The sequence below is a fragment of the Nicotiana tabacum genome, chromosome 19 (assembly GCF_000715075.1).
Source record: "Nicotiana tabacum cultivar K326 chromosome 19, ASM71507v2, whole genome shotgun sequence".
In the NCBI taxonomy this organism is placed as follows: domain Eukaryota; kingdom Viridiplantae; phylum Streptophyta; class Magnoliopsida; order Solanales; family Solanaceae; genus Nicotiana; species Nicotiana tabacum.
Genome location: NC_134098.1, coordinates 58,409,582 through 58,425,261, shown reverse-complemented (window position 1 = coordinate 58,425,261; position 15,680 = coordinate 58,409,582). Strand labels below are relative to the sequence as shown.

The 15,680-nt window shown below is 34.6% G+C and overlaps 1 protein-coding gene across 1 annotated transcript; it reads right to left on the bottom strand.

The window, feature by feature from the left end:
• Positions 1 to 5,008: 5,008 nt before the first annotated feature.
• On the bottom strand, positions 5,009 to 13,255 carry LOC107809496 (ent-copalyl diphosphate synthase 1-like). Its single transcript, XM_075238933.1, has 15 exons — positions 12,975 to 13,255; positions 12,758 to 12,835; positions 12,579 to 12,676; positions 11,763 to 12,066; positions 11,446 to 11,629; positions 10,100 to 10,314; positions 9,864 to 9,984; positions 9,658 to 9,770; positions 8,732 to 8,958; positions 8,129 to 8,244; positions 7,202 to 7,300; positions 6,600 to 6,860; positions 6,056 to 6,152; positions 5,513 to 5,704; positions 5,009 to 5,251 (listed from the first exon to the last, which is right to left on the bottom strand). Exons 1-15 carry the CDS (start codon positions 13,087 to 13,089, stop codon positions 5,009 to 5,011), a joined length of 2,463 nt encoding a protein of 820 aa, XP_075095034.1. The 5' UTR covers positions 13,090 to 13,255.
• Positions 13,256 to 15,680: the final 2,425 nt, after the last annotated feature.

The window sequence follows — 15,680 nt, the reverse complement described above, 5'->3', positions numbered from 1 at the left end:
TGTTCCGCATCTCCTGCTCAGCCTCCCAAGTAGCTTCTTCGACTGGTTGGCCTCTCCATTGCACCTTCACTGATGCTATGTTCTTTGATCTCAGCTTTCGAACTTGCCGGTTTAAAATAGCCACCGGCTCCACATCATAAGCCACATTACCGTCCAGCTGTACTGTACTGAAATCCAGAATGTGAGACGGATCCCCGACATACTTTAGGAGAATGGCTACATGGAACACTGGATGAACACCTAATAGACTAGGTGGCAAAGCAAGTTCATAAGCCACCTCGCCAATTTTCTTAAGTATCTCAAAAGGCCCAATATACCGAGGGCTCAACTTGCCCTTTTTCCCGAACCTCAACATACCTTTCATGGGTGAAATCTTGAGCAGAACCTTCTCCCCAACCATGTGAACAACATCACGAACCTTCCTGTCGGCATAACTCTTCTGTATAGACTGTGCCGTGCGAAGCCGTTCCTGAATCACTTTGACCTTCTATAAAGCATCCTGAACCAAGTCAGTACTCAATAACCTAACCTCACCCAGCTCAAACCAACCCACTGGAGACCGACACCGTCTCCCATATAAAGCTTCATACGAAGCCATCTGAATGCTTGACTGGTAGCTATTATTGTAAGAAAACTTTGCGAGTGGCAGAAATTGATCCCATGAACCCCTAAAGTCAATGACACAAGCGCGCAACATATCCTCCAATATCTGAATAGTGCGCTCGGACTGTCCGCCCGTCTGAGGGTGAAATGCTATACTCAACTGAACCTGTGTGCCCAATTCTTGCTTCACTGCCCTCCAAAACTGTGAGATAAACTGCGTACACCGATCTGAAATAATGGACACTGGCACACCGTGTAGGCGAATAATCTCGCGAATATAAATCCCAGCCAACCGCTCTGAAGAATAATTAGTACCGACTGGAATAAAATGTGCGGACTTAGTCAACCGATCTACTATCACCCAAACAACTATGTTTATTAATTATATATATGTTAACTTTAATGCAGTTTTTTCCCATCCTTTCAGTCTACACATTTGGTTGTGGGTTCTATGAAGCCATTTTATCATGAGCCGTGGAATTCTTGGAGATAGATACCGTACAACATCAGAGAGAAAATATGGAATCAATTTAGGGAAAACATTTATTATATTTATTTATTAATTATCGTCTTCATCTAATGTTACTTTTTTATATTGCAGACAAAGTGTACATGGCATCCTCAGCATCAAAATAAAATAAATAATAGAAGAAGGCTGCTAAGCGGATTAAAGATACTCTATTCGCTGCTCCGAATGCTGGTAAAATGCCGGAGTGGTTAAGAGAAGATGTTTGGGATAAACTTCTTGAGAAATGGAATACCGAAGAATGGAAAAAGAAGAGTGAACAAGCAAAGGCAAACCGTGCCTCCAGTAAAGGTGGCTCGTTGTACATGGGAGGTTCGATTAGTTTTGCGGCCCATAAACTAAGATTGGTAATTACTTAAAAATATTTCTTAGTTTTACATATATATAATTTTACGATTGTAATGTCTAACTCATAATTTTTGTTATGAAGAAAAAGGAAAGAGGGAGAGATATGAGTCACGCTGAGGTCTTCGAGGAGACGCATAAGAAAAAAAAGAAGGATGGTACAAGAGAACACCGGGTGGAGACGCGTGCGTCGGACACATATGTAAAATACTAACTTCATAATTATTTATGGTTTATTATTACGTAATAATTATGTTTTCATTTCAGGAAGATTATCATAAAAGGGTGAAAGAATAATAACAAACTCAACCTCCTTCAACTCAACCAACACCTGATGATATGGCTTCATTATGGACAGAGGCAGCGAGTGGAGTAAACAAAAGCAGAGTCTGCGAACTTGGAGTACGTCGACCTACAGGTCATCCAAACCCTCTCTTAGCCAGTTCTTCTTCTTCTCAAAATCAAGAACAGATGGAAGATATGAGAAATAAAATTCGTGATTTGAAGCAACATTTGGACTCCCAATTCGCAACATTTGTTAAGATGAAGAAATTCATGAGAAAACATGGGCATGATCTATCTGATGTTGAGGATAAACAAACTAAATCTGATGTGTAGTAGTTTAGGTGTGGTGTTTTGGTTGATTAGTAAACTTGATTGTGAGAGACAACTTTATGTTTGGTTTTTAAACTTGAATGTGGGCTACTATTTAGAAGTTTCTATGCCCAAAATTGTAAGGTTTAATGGTTGGTATTGTTGGTTTAGATTGAGTTAATAGTTGGTATTGTTGGTTTAGACTTTAGATTGTGTTAATGGTTGGTATTGTTGGTTTAGATAGTGCTAATGGTTGGTATTGTTGGTTTAGATGTTATATTTGTTGATTGGTGGTTGGCGTTATTGTATTGTAATAGTCTCACAGGTGGTGTAGCTTAAAATTGAGCAGAATTCTGCCCAGTTTTACAGAAAATTCCGACTGATTTCCGACGGAAACAGTCGGACAACTGCCTAGATTTTACCAAAACACCCAGATTTCCGACCGAATCGGTCGGAAATAAAAAAAAAATATTTAACAGTTTTCGACGGATCCCGTCGGAAATTAAATAAATTTTTTTTAATTATTAATTTCCGACTGATTTGGTCGGAAATTATATATTTTTATTATTTAATTTTAAATAAATAATTATTTTTATTTATATTATTACGACCGATTCGGTCGGTAAAATTCCGACCACTTTGGTCGGAAATTTGAATATCGTTCCGACTACTTTGGTCGAAAATCACCGACGGATTCGGTCATAAATTATTTTCCGACAAACTGTTTTCCGACCGATCAATTTTGATCGGAAATTCGTGATTTCCGACCGAATTTCGACCGTTTTGACGGTCGGAATTCTGCCATTTTCCAGTAGTGTGCTGCAACGCTGAGACCAGGTCTTTCCTTTGTCATCAGTTATAAAGCCTAAAGGGTATTGAAATGGGAGCATTCATTTTTAGCGCTTTTCACAAGGGTGGGGCATTCCAGTTTGACCTATTGATCTTTTGATCACTAAATGTTGTGGAATAACTGGTAGATTTATCTAACCATAAAAGAAAGTGCTAGAAGTCTTGGCCTTCATTTTGGCTGTAATTTGAGGAGCTTCTCATGTGTATTGGCCAGTGCATGGACTTCCATCCCTAGGCAAATGTTCTTGTTCCTAGCAGCTGCTTGTTTAGTGCTCTATAAACTTTTTTGCATGTCTTCTGTTTTGCACCACAAGAGCTTAAAATACTCCTGGTTTCTGAATATTAATATTATTGAGAATACCCCTTGGGCAATATGTGTTGTGCTAATTGAATTTTGAACAATTTTTTACCGTTGAAATCAGGTAAACCCTAGCTCTATCTGTTTCCTTAGCTAGCTTGTGACCTAAGAAGCGTCATTCCTAAACACTCTTCTTAGTATTTTTTTTATATATGTTTTATTTTAATTTTACATAGGGGGGAGGGAATTAAATGAACCTTCGTGAACCAAGTGAAAGTTCAGCCCGGCAACCAATTTTACTGTCGTAATTCTCCAGTAAACTCTTCTTAGTTCGTAAGGCTTTATTTGGAATTATTACCATTTTGCCAGCCCTTGGTGTTGGCTACTGCTAGTTGATGCCGGGAAATTAGAAATAAAGAGTTAAAATGTATTTATGAGTTAATAGTTTGAGTAAAATAAGACACCTCTATTAATTTTACGTGTCACATACATATTCATGTTATATTTGTACATGATGTGTAACACTTGCTATGGAACCAGAGACGCTATCTTATTATTTTCGGCCTCAATACAAAAGCATACTCTTCTTTTATCAAGACTCTATGGAGCATTGACAAAATTAAAGTGTTTGAATGCAAGATTAAAGCATGACCATTCACTTTGCTTTTATGTACCATATATTACAAAATATTCACCTTGCTTTTGCTTTGCACTTTCTCATGCTTCGTCGGGAATCTGTTTTTAAAATCTTTTGTGGCCCTTCTAGTCACGCCAATGGCTCTTCTTTTTGTTTTCAAGGCAAACATCATTTCGTATTCCCATTCTTTATCCTCTTCTTTCCTTTTTTTTAATTCGTCAGAAACTTGAGAATAAGAGAACACTCAGCTTTATATACATCTAAATTTTGAAGTTATTCAAACAATATATACTTAAAAAGCTATGGAGTTTCATTAATTATTAATTCCAGATACCCCATTATCTGATTGTTGATTTGTTCGTTTTTTTTCTTTTCGAAATTTTAAAGGTTACGCTTGTTTGGAGAAAAAAAGAAGAAAACTTTTAAAGGTTGGTAAATACCCTAGTACCAATAATAGTATCTAGTAGGGTGCATACAAAATTAAAAGTGGTTGGGGAAGATTATATATATGTCTTGTCTAACTGACCCTTGCTTGTCCCAAACGGGAAACAAGATCTTAATGTTTTGATCTATATATATATTTCATCTCACTCTGAGGTTGATCTTGATGTGCTATCTTCTGATCACTTTGCCTGCCATTTTTGAATGAGATGGGTTCAGAGGGACAAGCTCTTTTACCATCCACCTCACTTGAGTTGGACCTTTTTTGGCAAAAGAATCCAAACACAAATGTTCTTTCCCAAATGCACCACTACACAAATTTGTTGAATCAAAAACCTCTTTAAGTATGGTAACATTATTTTTTGAATGATATATTGGATCAAAAGATATTGTTCCTTTTTGCTCATTAGTTTACCTTGTTTTAGTAATATTAACCTTCAAATTTTCAATTCAGATCTAATTTTCTTAGACAATTCGTGATTTCGTGTATTTTAACTTGTCGTAGCGAGTAATTTATTTTAGCTTTCAAGTTACCAATTCTCCTTTTTATGAGCCTGCAGTTATTTTTTAAATGACCAAAGTGTGTGTATATATATATATATATATATATATATATATTTTTTCTTTTTTCTTTTAAAACGTAAATAAAATACTGTAGAAAAAACTTACAAGATCAGAATAATGCACCAACATAAACTTGATACACACTACTTTATTAAAGTACTCTTTCGAAGAGCACTTTTTTAATGTGAAAATTGATTGTTCTTGGATGACAGTAAGCAGCATAATAGAAACTCTTGGCAACATTAAGGAACGTTTGCTTGATGTTGTCATCTAGATCCTCATCTGAGCAATCAGAGCGGGATAGCACGAGCTCAGCAAGTTGTTGCATGTCATATTCTATCTTCATGCATGCCGATATTTCCAGCTGCTTTTCAATCCTCTGATCCTCCGAATTCTGCACCAATAATATTAATTGGCTCGTTTTAACCCGTCCAATTTTAATACAACACGCTCATTTGACCTCCTTAAAGAGATGCTCATGCATACACGTTAAGAATGTATGCACGATAAGAAATAGTGTGTGTATATATAACAAATCAATTTTATACAGTAAATATCTTTTGGACGACCTAGTGATGCAAAACATTTCTTACACTGTAGGTCATATAAGTTAAACAACATCTGATCTAAGTTTGGCAGCATATTATCATCTAACCTTAGAATGCTGCTGGAAAAGACGGAGACGGTGGCAAACATTATTGGAGATGTTGAGGAGCTTTTGATACATAGGATGCGACAACAATAGCTCATCTGACATGCCGGCACAGAGATTTAACGTACGAATTAGGAGTTCTGCATCTCCTTTTCCCTCGCCTCCCTCTTCCAATATCACCAGCCACTTTTCCCACTGTACATGTTCATGACATTAACAATATTTTCTGAGGTTTCTTTGTCGTAAAGAAAGATTACCATATACTCCCATCTTTTTCAATTTATGTGAACTCATTTGACTGGGCACAGATTGACTGGGCACGGAGTTTAAGAAAAGAGAGAATACTTTGGAACTTGTGGTGTAAGATGAGCTACATATATTTTGTGTGCCTATAAATCATTGCATAAAGGTAAATTGTTTCCAAATAAGAAAAGTGATAATTTTTTTTGACACGGACTAAAAAAGAAATAGGTTCACATAAATTGAAACGGAATGAGTATATTTCAATATTGAACTGCTAAAGAAAATATAGCAAGCAGGACTAACAGCATGACGCAAGTGTTGATGGATATCTCTGCTATCCGGTGAGAGCTGCTTTAGGGTTTCGAGTAGAGTCCCAACGAGTCTCTGTCCTGTCCTATACCTGCCATTCCCCAGTTCAAAACAACAAAAAAGTAGCTCACATAATCGAAAGGGTTCACCTCTTTAATAGTAAATGCATGAATAGTAACAGTAAGAATTCTTAGGACCACAATCAATAATCTCTTATTTTTAGCTGGAATTATGTATTCATATGAGCACATGCTCGCACACAAAAAAAAATAGTACTATATAAATACAAAATCACACACATTTACTATTTAGAAAGTCAAAAGAATTTTTCGTTTGATGATATTTTTATCATATATTTTGTAAATATTTTGAATTGTTTACTATTGTGACTTATAATTTCTAATTAGTAGTTTCCAAATATGAAAATTTTATTTGAAGATTCCTTTATCGAAATCTCTAAAGCAAGCATGCCTGAACGTACTTATATACAGATTTTTATTTGAAGTAGGAATTAGGCATCGTAGCTATGGATTTTCACCTAGCATTAGAGTTCAGGCAGTGTAAGCTGCTGCTGCTGCTATGTGCGAAGTCGTGACGAAAAGCAGTCTTGTGTTCCCCAGAGATTTGGGAACTGCCAAAGTGGCGTTTAATAGTCTCCATAATAGCAGCGGTTTTGGCCCAAACCAGCCGCTCTCTGTACCTTTCTGGTTCAAATACACTCCCAGTCGCCAAATAGTACATCACCAATAGTCTTCTTTCGCTCAATCCAAACTCTCCTAATCCACACTCTCTGTACCACCTGCTCGCATGCAATCATCCAAGAATTAGAAGCGAATCAAGGTAGGTTCAGCTGAACTCATTGCTTTCTACTCGAATTATATATACAGATATATGCAAAAGACAAAAAAACTAAAATCTATGCATATATAAAGGTAATACTCACTCTTAACCAATTGATCTAAATCCTAGATTTTCCAATGGTAAGAATCAAGAGGATCTAGCTAGCTACCTAGTGACCAGTTCATTTCGTCCTCATTAATAAAATTGTATCCATCAACTTACTATTACTAACCTCACTATTTAAGGTGCATGATCACAACTATTGAAGGTGCATGATCACTCAATATAAGTAAGACTTACTGGAGAATGCTTCTCCACTCAAGCTGATGCACTGCTTGGCAATTGTTGTAATCCAATTTTGCCAGCTCCAGATAGGTGTTATTATTGACAAGTGGCATCCTGACAATTGAAGGAGTACTTAATTTCAATAAAATTTACAGAAATATATTTTTAAGGACTGAACTTATATACATTTGTGGTGTAAATTATTTTACACTATCTTAATCAGTTATAAAGTTATCTCACTTTTTATGAACAATGGCCTATATTTATCGTTGTTGTAGATGTAGGAAATTGCTAGCTCAAATGTGAAACCTCCAAGGGATCGGATATAGGGGTCATATGAGTCCCTCCACGTTTAACTAAATGTCTCTAATTCAAATTATAGGATTAGTGAAATTCCTAGTATGGAGCACTTTCTCCTTAGATGAACACCATGCAATACAAATTTGGATTAGTTATGGTTATAAAAGAAGCTGCTGATTAGGACATTTCAGGAGTTCGTTGGTACGTAGGCCAAACATTGAGTTATTATACAAAACAATCACTATCGCATGGTTGACAACTTGCTTCAACATCGCCGAACAATATTACGGTCGTAGGTTAGTTTCCATGAAAAAGACGAAGAGTGCCTATTGAACTATGAATTGAACTAGGCAAGTTTAAAGGAAAGAATACCATATAAAATAGATAATGAAAAGTAGAGAAATTCATAGTTCAATACGTTCTCCCGGTAGAACAAAACAAAACAATCATGAAGACTGCAGACAAAACACAACTTTTGCAAGTAGTTAGACAATTTTATTTGAAGAAAGAGGAAAAAGTGTGGAGAATATCACGGGTATATATTTTGACCTTTTTAAATTAATGAAGTAGAAAAAATGAAGGAAAAAGGTGAGAAGGAAGTAATTTTATTTTTATTAGAGAAACATTAATTGCAAAAAGTACCTGTACAAGGTTTTACCAATCCACACATCATCTTCACCACCATAATGTTCCAGAAAGAACCTTGTTTCTATCCGAGGCAAATTGGCATACCACGGTATGTCTAATGCATATTCTACCTGTTATACACACAAAACAATTATAGTATTACAAAAAAAGAAAAGAAGAAAATGTGTGAAGGAAAACGAAGTTCTCTAGATAAAGTAGCAATTATTAATTGTCGAATGAAAACCGAAGAGAAACCAATTAATCAAGGGGGGCGCTTGGATTTGACTTAATCGCTAATAAGTTAGTTTTGAAAAAATTGAAAAACAATGTTGTTAAAAAGTTATGCAGGAGGATTAATAGTATTTCTACTTACTCTCCATGTGACTCGAACATCCAACTAATTATAATCAAATATTGGTCAACATACTCAGCCGCTATAACAAATCTCACTAGTCAGTCATAACTTGGATTAACTTTTGGGAGAATGTTTTTGGAGCATATATACTTATGTTGATTTTTTGTGAAATACTACATTTTGATTTATTTTAATTTAAATTTCATAAACAATTGGTTTGATTACTGAAATTGTTAGTCTTTTCTTTAAAATTAACTTTTTACCTCTCCGGGGAGATCTTTGGTGATGATCCACTTGTCTAGAAGTTGATTTTGAGCTCGTTTTTCTTGCAAAAAATTGGAGGAAAAGTTCTTGGCATCAGCAAGTATCTTCTCTCCAGGAAACATCAATTGGGAAGCCCTAAACAGATTATACATTCCAGTCACTGCCTGGTTCGATTGTCCCACGAAGCAAAAAAATTCACCCCTGCTCTCAAAGTTTTTGAATACGTCTGTTGGGGAAAAAAAAAACTCAGCACTACTAAAGAGTTTAAGTTTCATATAATTACAGCGACGGATCCATAATGGGTTCTACGACAACAACCTCAAGTGCTAATCATTGAGTTCGAAATTTAATATTTGTATATATTTTGGTGAATTTCTTAACACATACTCCCTCCGTTCCTATTTAGTTGTTATACTAAAAATAATTATTCCTAAATACTTGTCATTTTAGAAAATCAAGAGAGAATTAATTATTTTTTCCAACTTCTCTCTTTGTATTAATTATTCTAGAATTAAGAGGCACGTAGACAAAACTAAAGAATTGATAAGGGTATATTAGTCAAATTACAATTTGCTATCTTATCCTCACAACTAAAAAGGAACGAAACGAAGAAAGTATACAGGGTCTAGGCCAAAGCTATATATACTACCTTTGTCAAACTCATAGCTTACATTATGGATCCGCGTCCGCTGGCAGTTTACATTCTTTTTATATAATCAAACAAAATTGAACTAGCATAACAGCTAATTAATGATAAAAATAAATTCAAACCGATAACCCGAAAATTAGAGTAAATTATGCAACTGATGTAAAATTTATTTACAACATCACGTACGTAACTTAAACTCATTGCTAATAAAACAATGGATTGGTAATTCAATTATATGAAGGGAACGAGACATGTAGGTTTTGGTGAACTACTAACCAGCAGAAACCACGTAGCCATGCAACCTTAAAAGTCTAAAAGCCATGGCCGTATCATCAATGTCTTGAATTCTGGAATTTCTAGCCCAGCAGATTCCTTTATTTGTCCAATGTCTGCAAATGATCATTAGTCCTATATCATATATACTAGTCCTTAAATTTCTCCTAACTTGCTCAAATGTATTTGTAGGTGTAATATTTACGTACCTATTGACGTAATCAATACATTCTTTAATTTCTGCCTTAAAATACCGAGAAATTCCAAGTCTTTCCAATCGATCAACGATCCAGATGTGCTCAAATAAGTCCACCGGATATACATTCGGAACTAAATGATTAGCGAAATAAAGAACCAAACAAATATTCATTAAACTTTTTTCAGTTGAATTAGGTCTAGATCTAAAAGGTCTTGCCGTGATTAATTTCGTTGAATACGTACGTACCTCCGCCATTGAATTTCTGAACAGTGTTTGCGAGATAATTGAGACAATTAGTATCATGAGTCTGCATAAGTGCAAAGGCAGTGGAGGATGGAGAAAAGAGGAAAGACCCATCAGCGCACTGCAAGTGAAGTAGCTTTTGCCAGTCCAAATCTGGCATCCCTTCCAAACTGTGGAGTAACGTTGTGGGCACTTTGTGCATTATGTCTTTTGGTATCCTATTGCGCACACACATAATCATTACTCACATCCCATGGAAAATTAAACACATATAACATGGAATAGTAAAAAGAGTTCCACTTTATATCGCCTAAAGAAAATGGAGAAAATATGTCACTGCTTTTATTGAGTTTAAAGTGAAAGAGGAATAACCCCATCCGTCCTAATTTGATTGTTCATTTGGCAAAGAATTGAAAATATGAATGATTAGTATATGTTGAGAAGCTTATTGGAGATATTTGGTTTTCTTGTAGATATTTCGTTTTCTTATTGTAGAAGGGCAGAATAAAATATAATCTTTTATTGAAAAGTGTAAAAGTAGAGCCATTGGATCTTTGTAAAAGGAAGGAAAACTTTTCTTCAAGGAACCTAGACAATATTTTGGGATAATTCACAAAAGAAAGGTAGACTAACATATTGGAATGCAACATTTAATTTAACGCATTGTAATATGTAATCTACCTTATTTTATCTTGCTAATACCACTTCTTATGTTAGGTTACATATAGTTATATATTTTTTAAAATATCTAATTACGAAGAAACATTCAACATTGTAAGTATATAGAAGTTAAAATTCTTATATAATAATTGAGTGTAGTTGGTGAATGTTAAAGTATTGATTACTATAAGATACATTTAGATGTCAAATTGATATAAAGTAGTACTATGATCGATATACACTAATGGCTTTATGAAACTGGTGCATGTAGATATTTAAGAAAATATGTTGATTTTTCTGAGAATAAATAAAAGAAAGTCAAATAAAAGGGGATGAAGAGAGCATATATATGTGTAATTATAGATTAAATTTATTCATGATAGGAAACATATAAGATTTAAATGACAGGAATTTCGACTAATGAGCTATCCTTTGTTCTTTTGTTCTCTTTCTCGACAAAGAAAAGGAGAAAAGTAAGAAGAGATAAGTCAGGGAAAAACTTACTTATACTTGTATGTAGTTATATGACATTTTTATAAACTTGTATCCATATCTCTTATTCATGTTTAGTGAACGAAATGTGACTTTAATTAATCTCCTAAGATTAATTTGTTCAGCTAGTGCAAACATAAATAAATTGTTCCTGCTCAAGAGCAGTAGGTTTAAGATGTGCTTGACTATATATATACCTTGTAAGTTTTAGATTTCTTCTAGCATATATCTCTCTCAAGACAGGAGAATCATCCGGAATATCAATGCTTATCTTTTTTCCAATCTCAATTAGTGAAGGAAACGCCACTTCAAATCCTATTGGCATATGCCCAGCATTTTCATCTCCAATCTTGCTTAAATTCTCTCTGACAAACGACATTCCTATCAAAAAAAAAAAAAAAGAGAAAATACTACATGATTACCTCAACATATATACAATCAAATAATGGAGTATATATAATAATGATGAATGATAACATAAACTAGTAAGCAGTGATTACGTATACATCATTACCTAGTTCTCTTTTGTCAGTGTGCAAATTCCAAGATTTCAAAGCAATAACACAGGCCAATGTGTTGATGATTCGATCGTGAGCCAAAAAGATTGACTTGTCACCCCACGAACCATCAGCAAGTTGATTGTTGGCAATCCATTCAAGACTTGAAGGGAATTGAGGAGTATCACTTCCATTAATGTCTTTCACAAGAGCAACCCAAGCTGTGTCATAAGCTGATATACTTATCTCTCCATCATCCATTGATTGCAACATTAACCGAACGGCATCAATATGTTCCTTTATCTTATTTGATGTGTACACCTTTTATGTAACATAATTTTCCAATTAAGAACAATCAACCACAAAAAGAAAAAAATATTCAAGAATATATGTAGTCAAAGTAGAATGTAATTTAACTTATGGACGCCAAAAGCGTAAAGAATTTTTATGTCATGTGTATATTTCAATATGTTGTACCAGGTAACTTGTTTTATCTTTCACTTCTAATTATCTCTCTTTTTAAAAATAGTTACATGCAATATCTCATAGGTTATACGATAGCTAGTGTAAATATTCTTTTGCACTAAACTATCAATGTATATAGGGGCGGAGTAAGGTGAAGTGAAGGGGATTTAATTCAATCTCTTTGTCATAAGAGAATATACTAGTGTAACGGTAATGAGATTGCAAAATTGCTTTATGTCACAGATTCGCATCCCAACAATGATATTTTAGTATCTTCTTGAATCTAGTTTATAAATTTTTGGCTCGTCATAATTTAAACTTAAGGGAAAAGAAGAAGCAAGAGGATTTTCTTTTCTTGGCCAAACCACCTCGTGTGTTTCTTCTTCTTCTTCTGTACTGTCTGCTTCCTCCACGTTGTCGTCCCATTTGATAACTGGCAAACCATTTTTGGACACCTCTTTGTATTCTGCATTTTAATTTGTAACAAATCGGTATTGTCAATAAAAATACAGACAAAAGAAAGGGATAAAAAAAGTCTAGTCGATACCTTGTGTGCAAGGTCTTGAAACCTCATCGCATTGCGGATTGGAACTGAAACGTACTTGTTCTGTAGAACACCCGCTGCCTATAAGTAATATTGTTTTGTACTTAAACTTCCAATATTTTTTGTAACAATATTACTTCTAGTACTACTCAGTTGAAAAAGAATAACTAAAAGAAAGTGGAAAAGCAGAAGGGGAGAGAGTAGTAAAACTAGAGCTCACGTTTAAGGAACTTATGAGGTTGACTTGCAGAAGAATTCGATGCGTAGCGGCGGGAGCTGAGGGAGAATATTCTGAGAGAAGAGGTCGTCGTGGTTAAATTATATTGACAAGACATGTTTATTCAATATCTTTCTCACTTTTTTTTTTTTTGGTTGCGCTCTTCTTTAGAAAATGAAGCAAAAAGCTAAAGAAAAATAGAAGAAGAAGAAGAGGAGGAGGAGGAGGGGGAGGAGGAGGAGGAAGAAGACGAAATAATTCTATTTCCTGCTTTCTTTTTGGGAAGCTATATATGTTGTAGTTTGATATGAGAATGAAGAGAAGGAGTCAGGGAAAATAGTGGTTAAATAATGGGAGTATGAGAGAGGTGAAGCAGACAGAAATGACTTTCCAAGAGATTCAATAGGTACTTGATTGGGATCATACAAATTCATGAAAATGAGGGCACTCTTGTCCTTTTCCTCCAACATTTTTTGTTTTTCTTATGTTGTAGTACTGTAGCGGTACATGTTAATTCTCTTCAAAGTAATTTTATTCCTCGTTCGGATTGTATATCTTTATCATTAATTTACCAAAAGAAATCATTTTATATTCACTTGTTCTACTTCTTAATTGTTTGGAAAGAAATAGTGCTGCTTTGAATGCATTCGTCATTTGAAGGGGGGAGATTCAGGCAACTAGTTCTTTGTCCAATTGTGGCCAAGAAGAAGTTAGTAGAATATGCTAATTTATTGGCAATGTTATGATTATGTCAACAACTTAATTTTCCTCTTTTTACATACATCGATTGGATTATATTGGACTGGATCCGTGGTGGTTGCTGTGTGGGCCGTTTGCAGGTAAAGAAAGAGTGGATTAGTAGATCTGGTACGTAACGATTTGGGATTGCACCAAATTGTACACACGCGATTTGTGGTTACTGGGGTGAACAGGTTTTCATTACGTCTATGAATTTAACAGTATTTGGTAGATTGTCTACATTAAGTTTAATTATGTTGTGAACCCACATGTTACTAATTGATTCTCTATTTGCACGTATTAAAAAAATAACATTACTTTATAAGTAATTATTTTGTTATAATATTGGAATGTTCCATGATTGCATTTGCAAGCATGTATTTTCATCAATCATCATTCCAGACTAATTCAATTTACCAGAAACAGTATTGAATCCACCAAAAAGTTTTCTCCTTCTTTCTTGTCTTTGGCACTTAGGATATTTCTCCTTTCTTGCCTTTTGCATTTAGGATACTTCATCATCATAGGCAGAAGTAACATTAAATTTTGAAGCATTTTATGTGTAATAATTATTTGATCCGTGCAATAATTTTTGTACGAAAATCTGGAAGCGTGATGCATGTTTAACATCGGACAAGAGTTACTGAAAGTAGTATCTATAGTTTTACAAGTGATTAAGATGTAAAGGTTGTAGTAGAGGTGGTCGTTCGGTAATTCGGTTCGGTATGTAAGAACTTCAGTTCGATATTTCGGTATTCGGTTTATCAAATGTATATATCAAACACTGTACCAAAGTTCGGTTCGGTATTTCTTGTTCGGTTCGGTATGATTTCAATACAGTTCGGTATTTTTTATTCGGTTCGGAGTTATACATACAAGAATATGGACAATATGACAATATGGCCGATTGCGATGATGGGGATAATCGTGAAGCGGTAGTTTAGCTTATGTAAATATTCCTCAAGTTTTATTTTAGTACTTTACTAAAATATAGTAATATCAATGTATTCTGATAAACTAAAAGAAAATAAAATTTCTCCATTTTCTTGTTCAATCCCAGCCACTTCAATTGCTTTCCTCTATAGAGAAATGATGAGATATTAACAATAAAGTGTGACATTGTCAAATATCAAGCCTAGTGACTTTTAAGCAATACATTAACGCCAACGTAACTTTGGCAAAGCACATATAAAACAGAGGCTCAAACTCAAACAAACAAAGACTTCTACGTTAAACAATAATATTCCTTAAACATAAACAAAACAGTTACTCTAACCCATAAATAAATATAAAGACTTAAACCAAAGCATATAAAAAAAATAAGTCTTTTAGTGGTGACTTAGTGTTAAAGCATTTTCAGTAGTAAAGCACATACAAAATAATGGTGAGTGGTGAGCAATCAAAGCAGCAATTATAAGTCTTAAACAATTAAACCTTGTCACTGGGCACTGCTAAAGCAGCATTCATATGTTTTTAAATCAAAGCACATAAAAAATCAATTAGGCTATAAGTCTTAAGATGTTATTTGGGTACACATACGAGACTTAGAGTTTGAGTTATGAGTTAGACTCAAATTAAAATTAGGCTACTTAATATGCATACTAAACAAGGTCACAGCATAGACATAACCCGAAAATGCCCTACCACTATGGCTCCCCCTTTTCTTTCATACGCTCGTCCTTTAGAAATACAGGGGAAAGATGACTTCTGTAATGAAGGATCTAGACTTAGATGGGACCAACCAGAGACAATTCTATACGAAGTAAACAAGTTCGGTATTTCGGTATACCGAAATTTCGATACCTAATACCGAAGACCGAATCGAAAAACCAAAATACTGATATTCTAATATCGAACACCGTACAGAAAACCAACGAACCAAAACCAACGAACCAAAACCAAAGAACCGAAGTAGTTCGGTTTAGTCTGGTTGCTCGGTTTTTATGCCCGTTAAAGAATGTAAAACTAGGG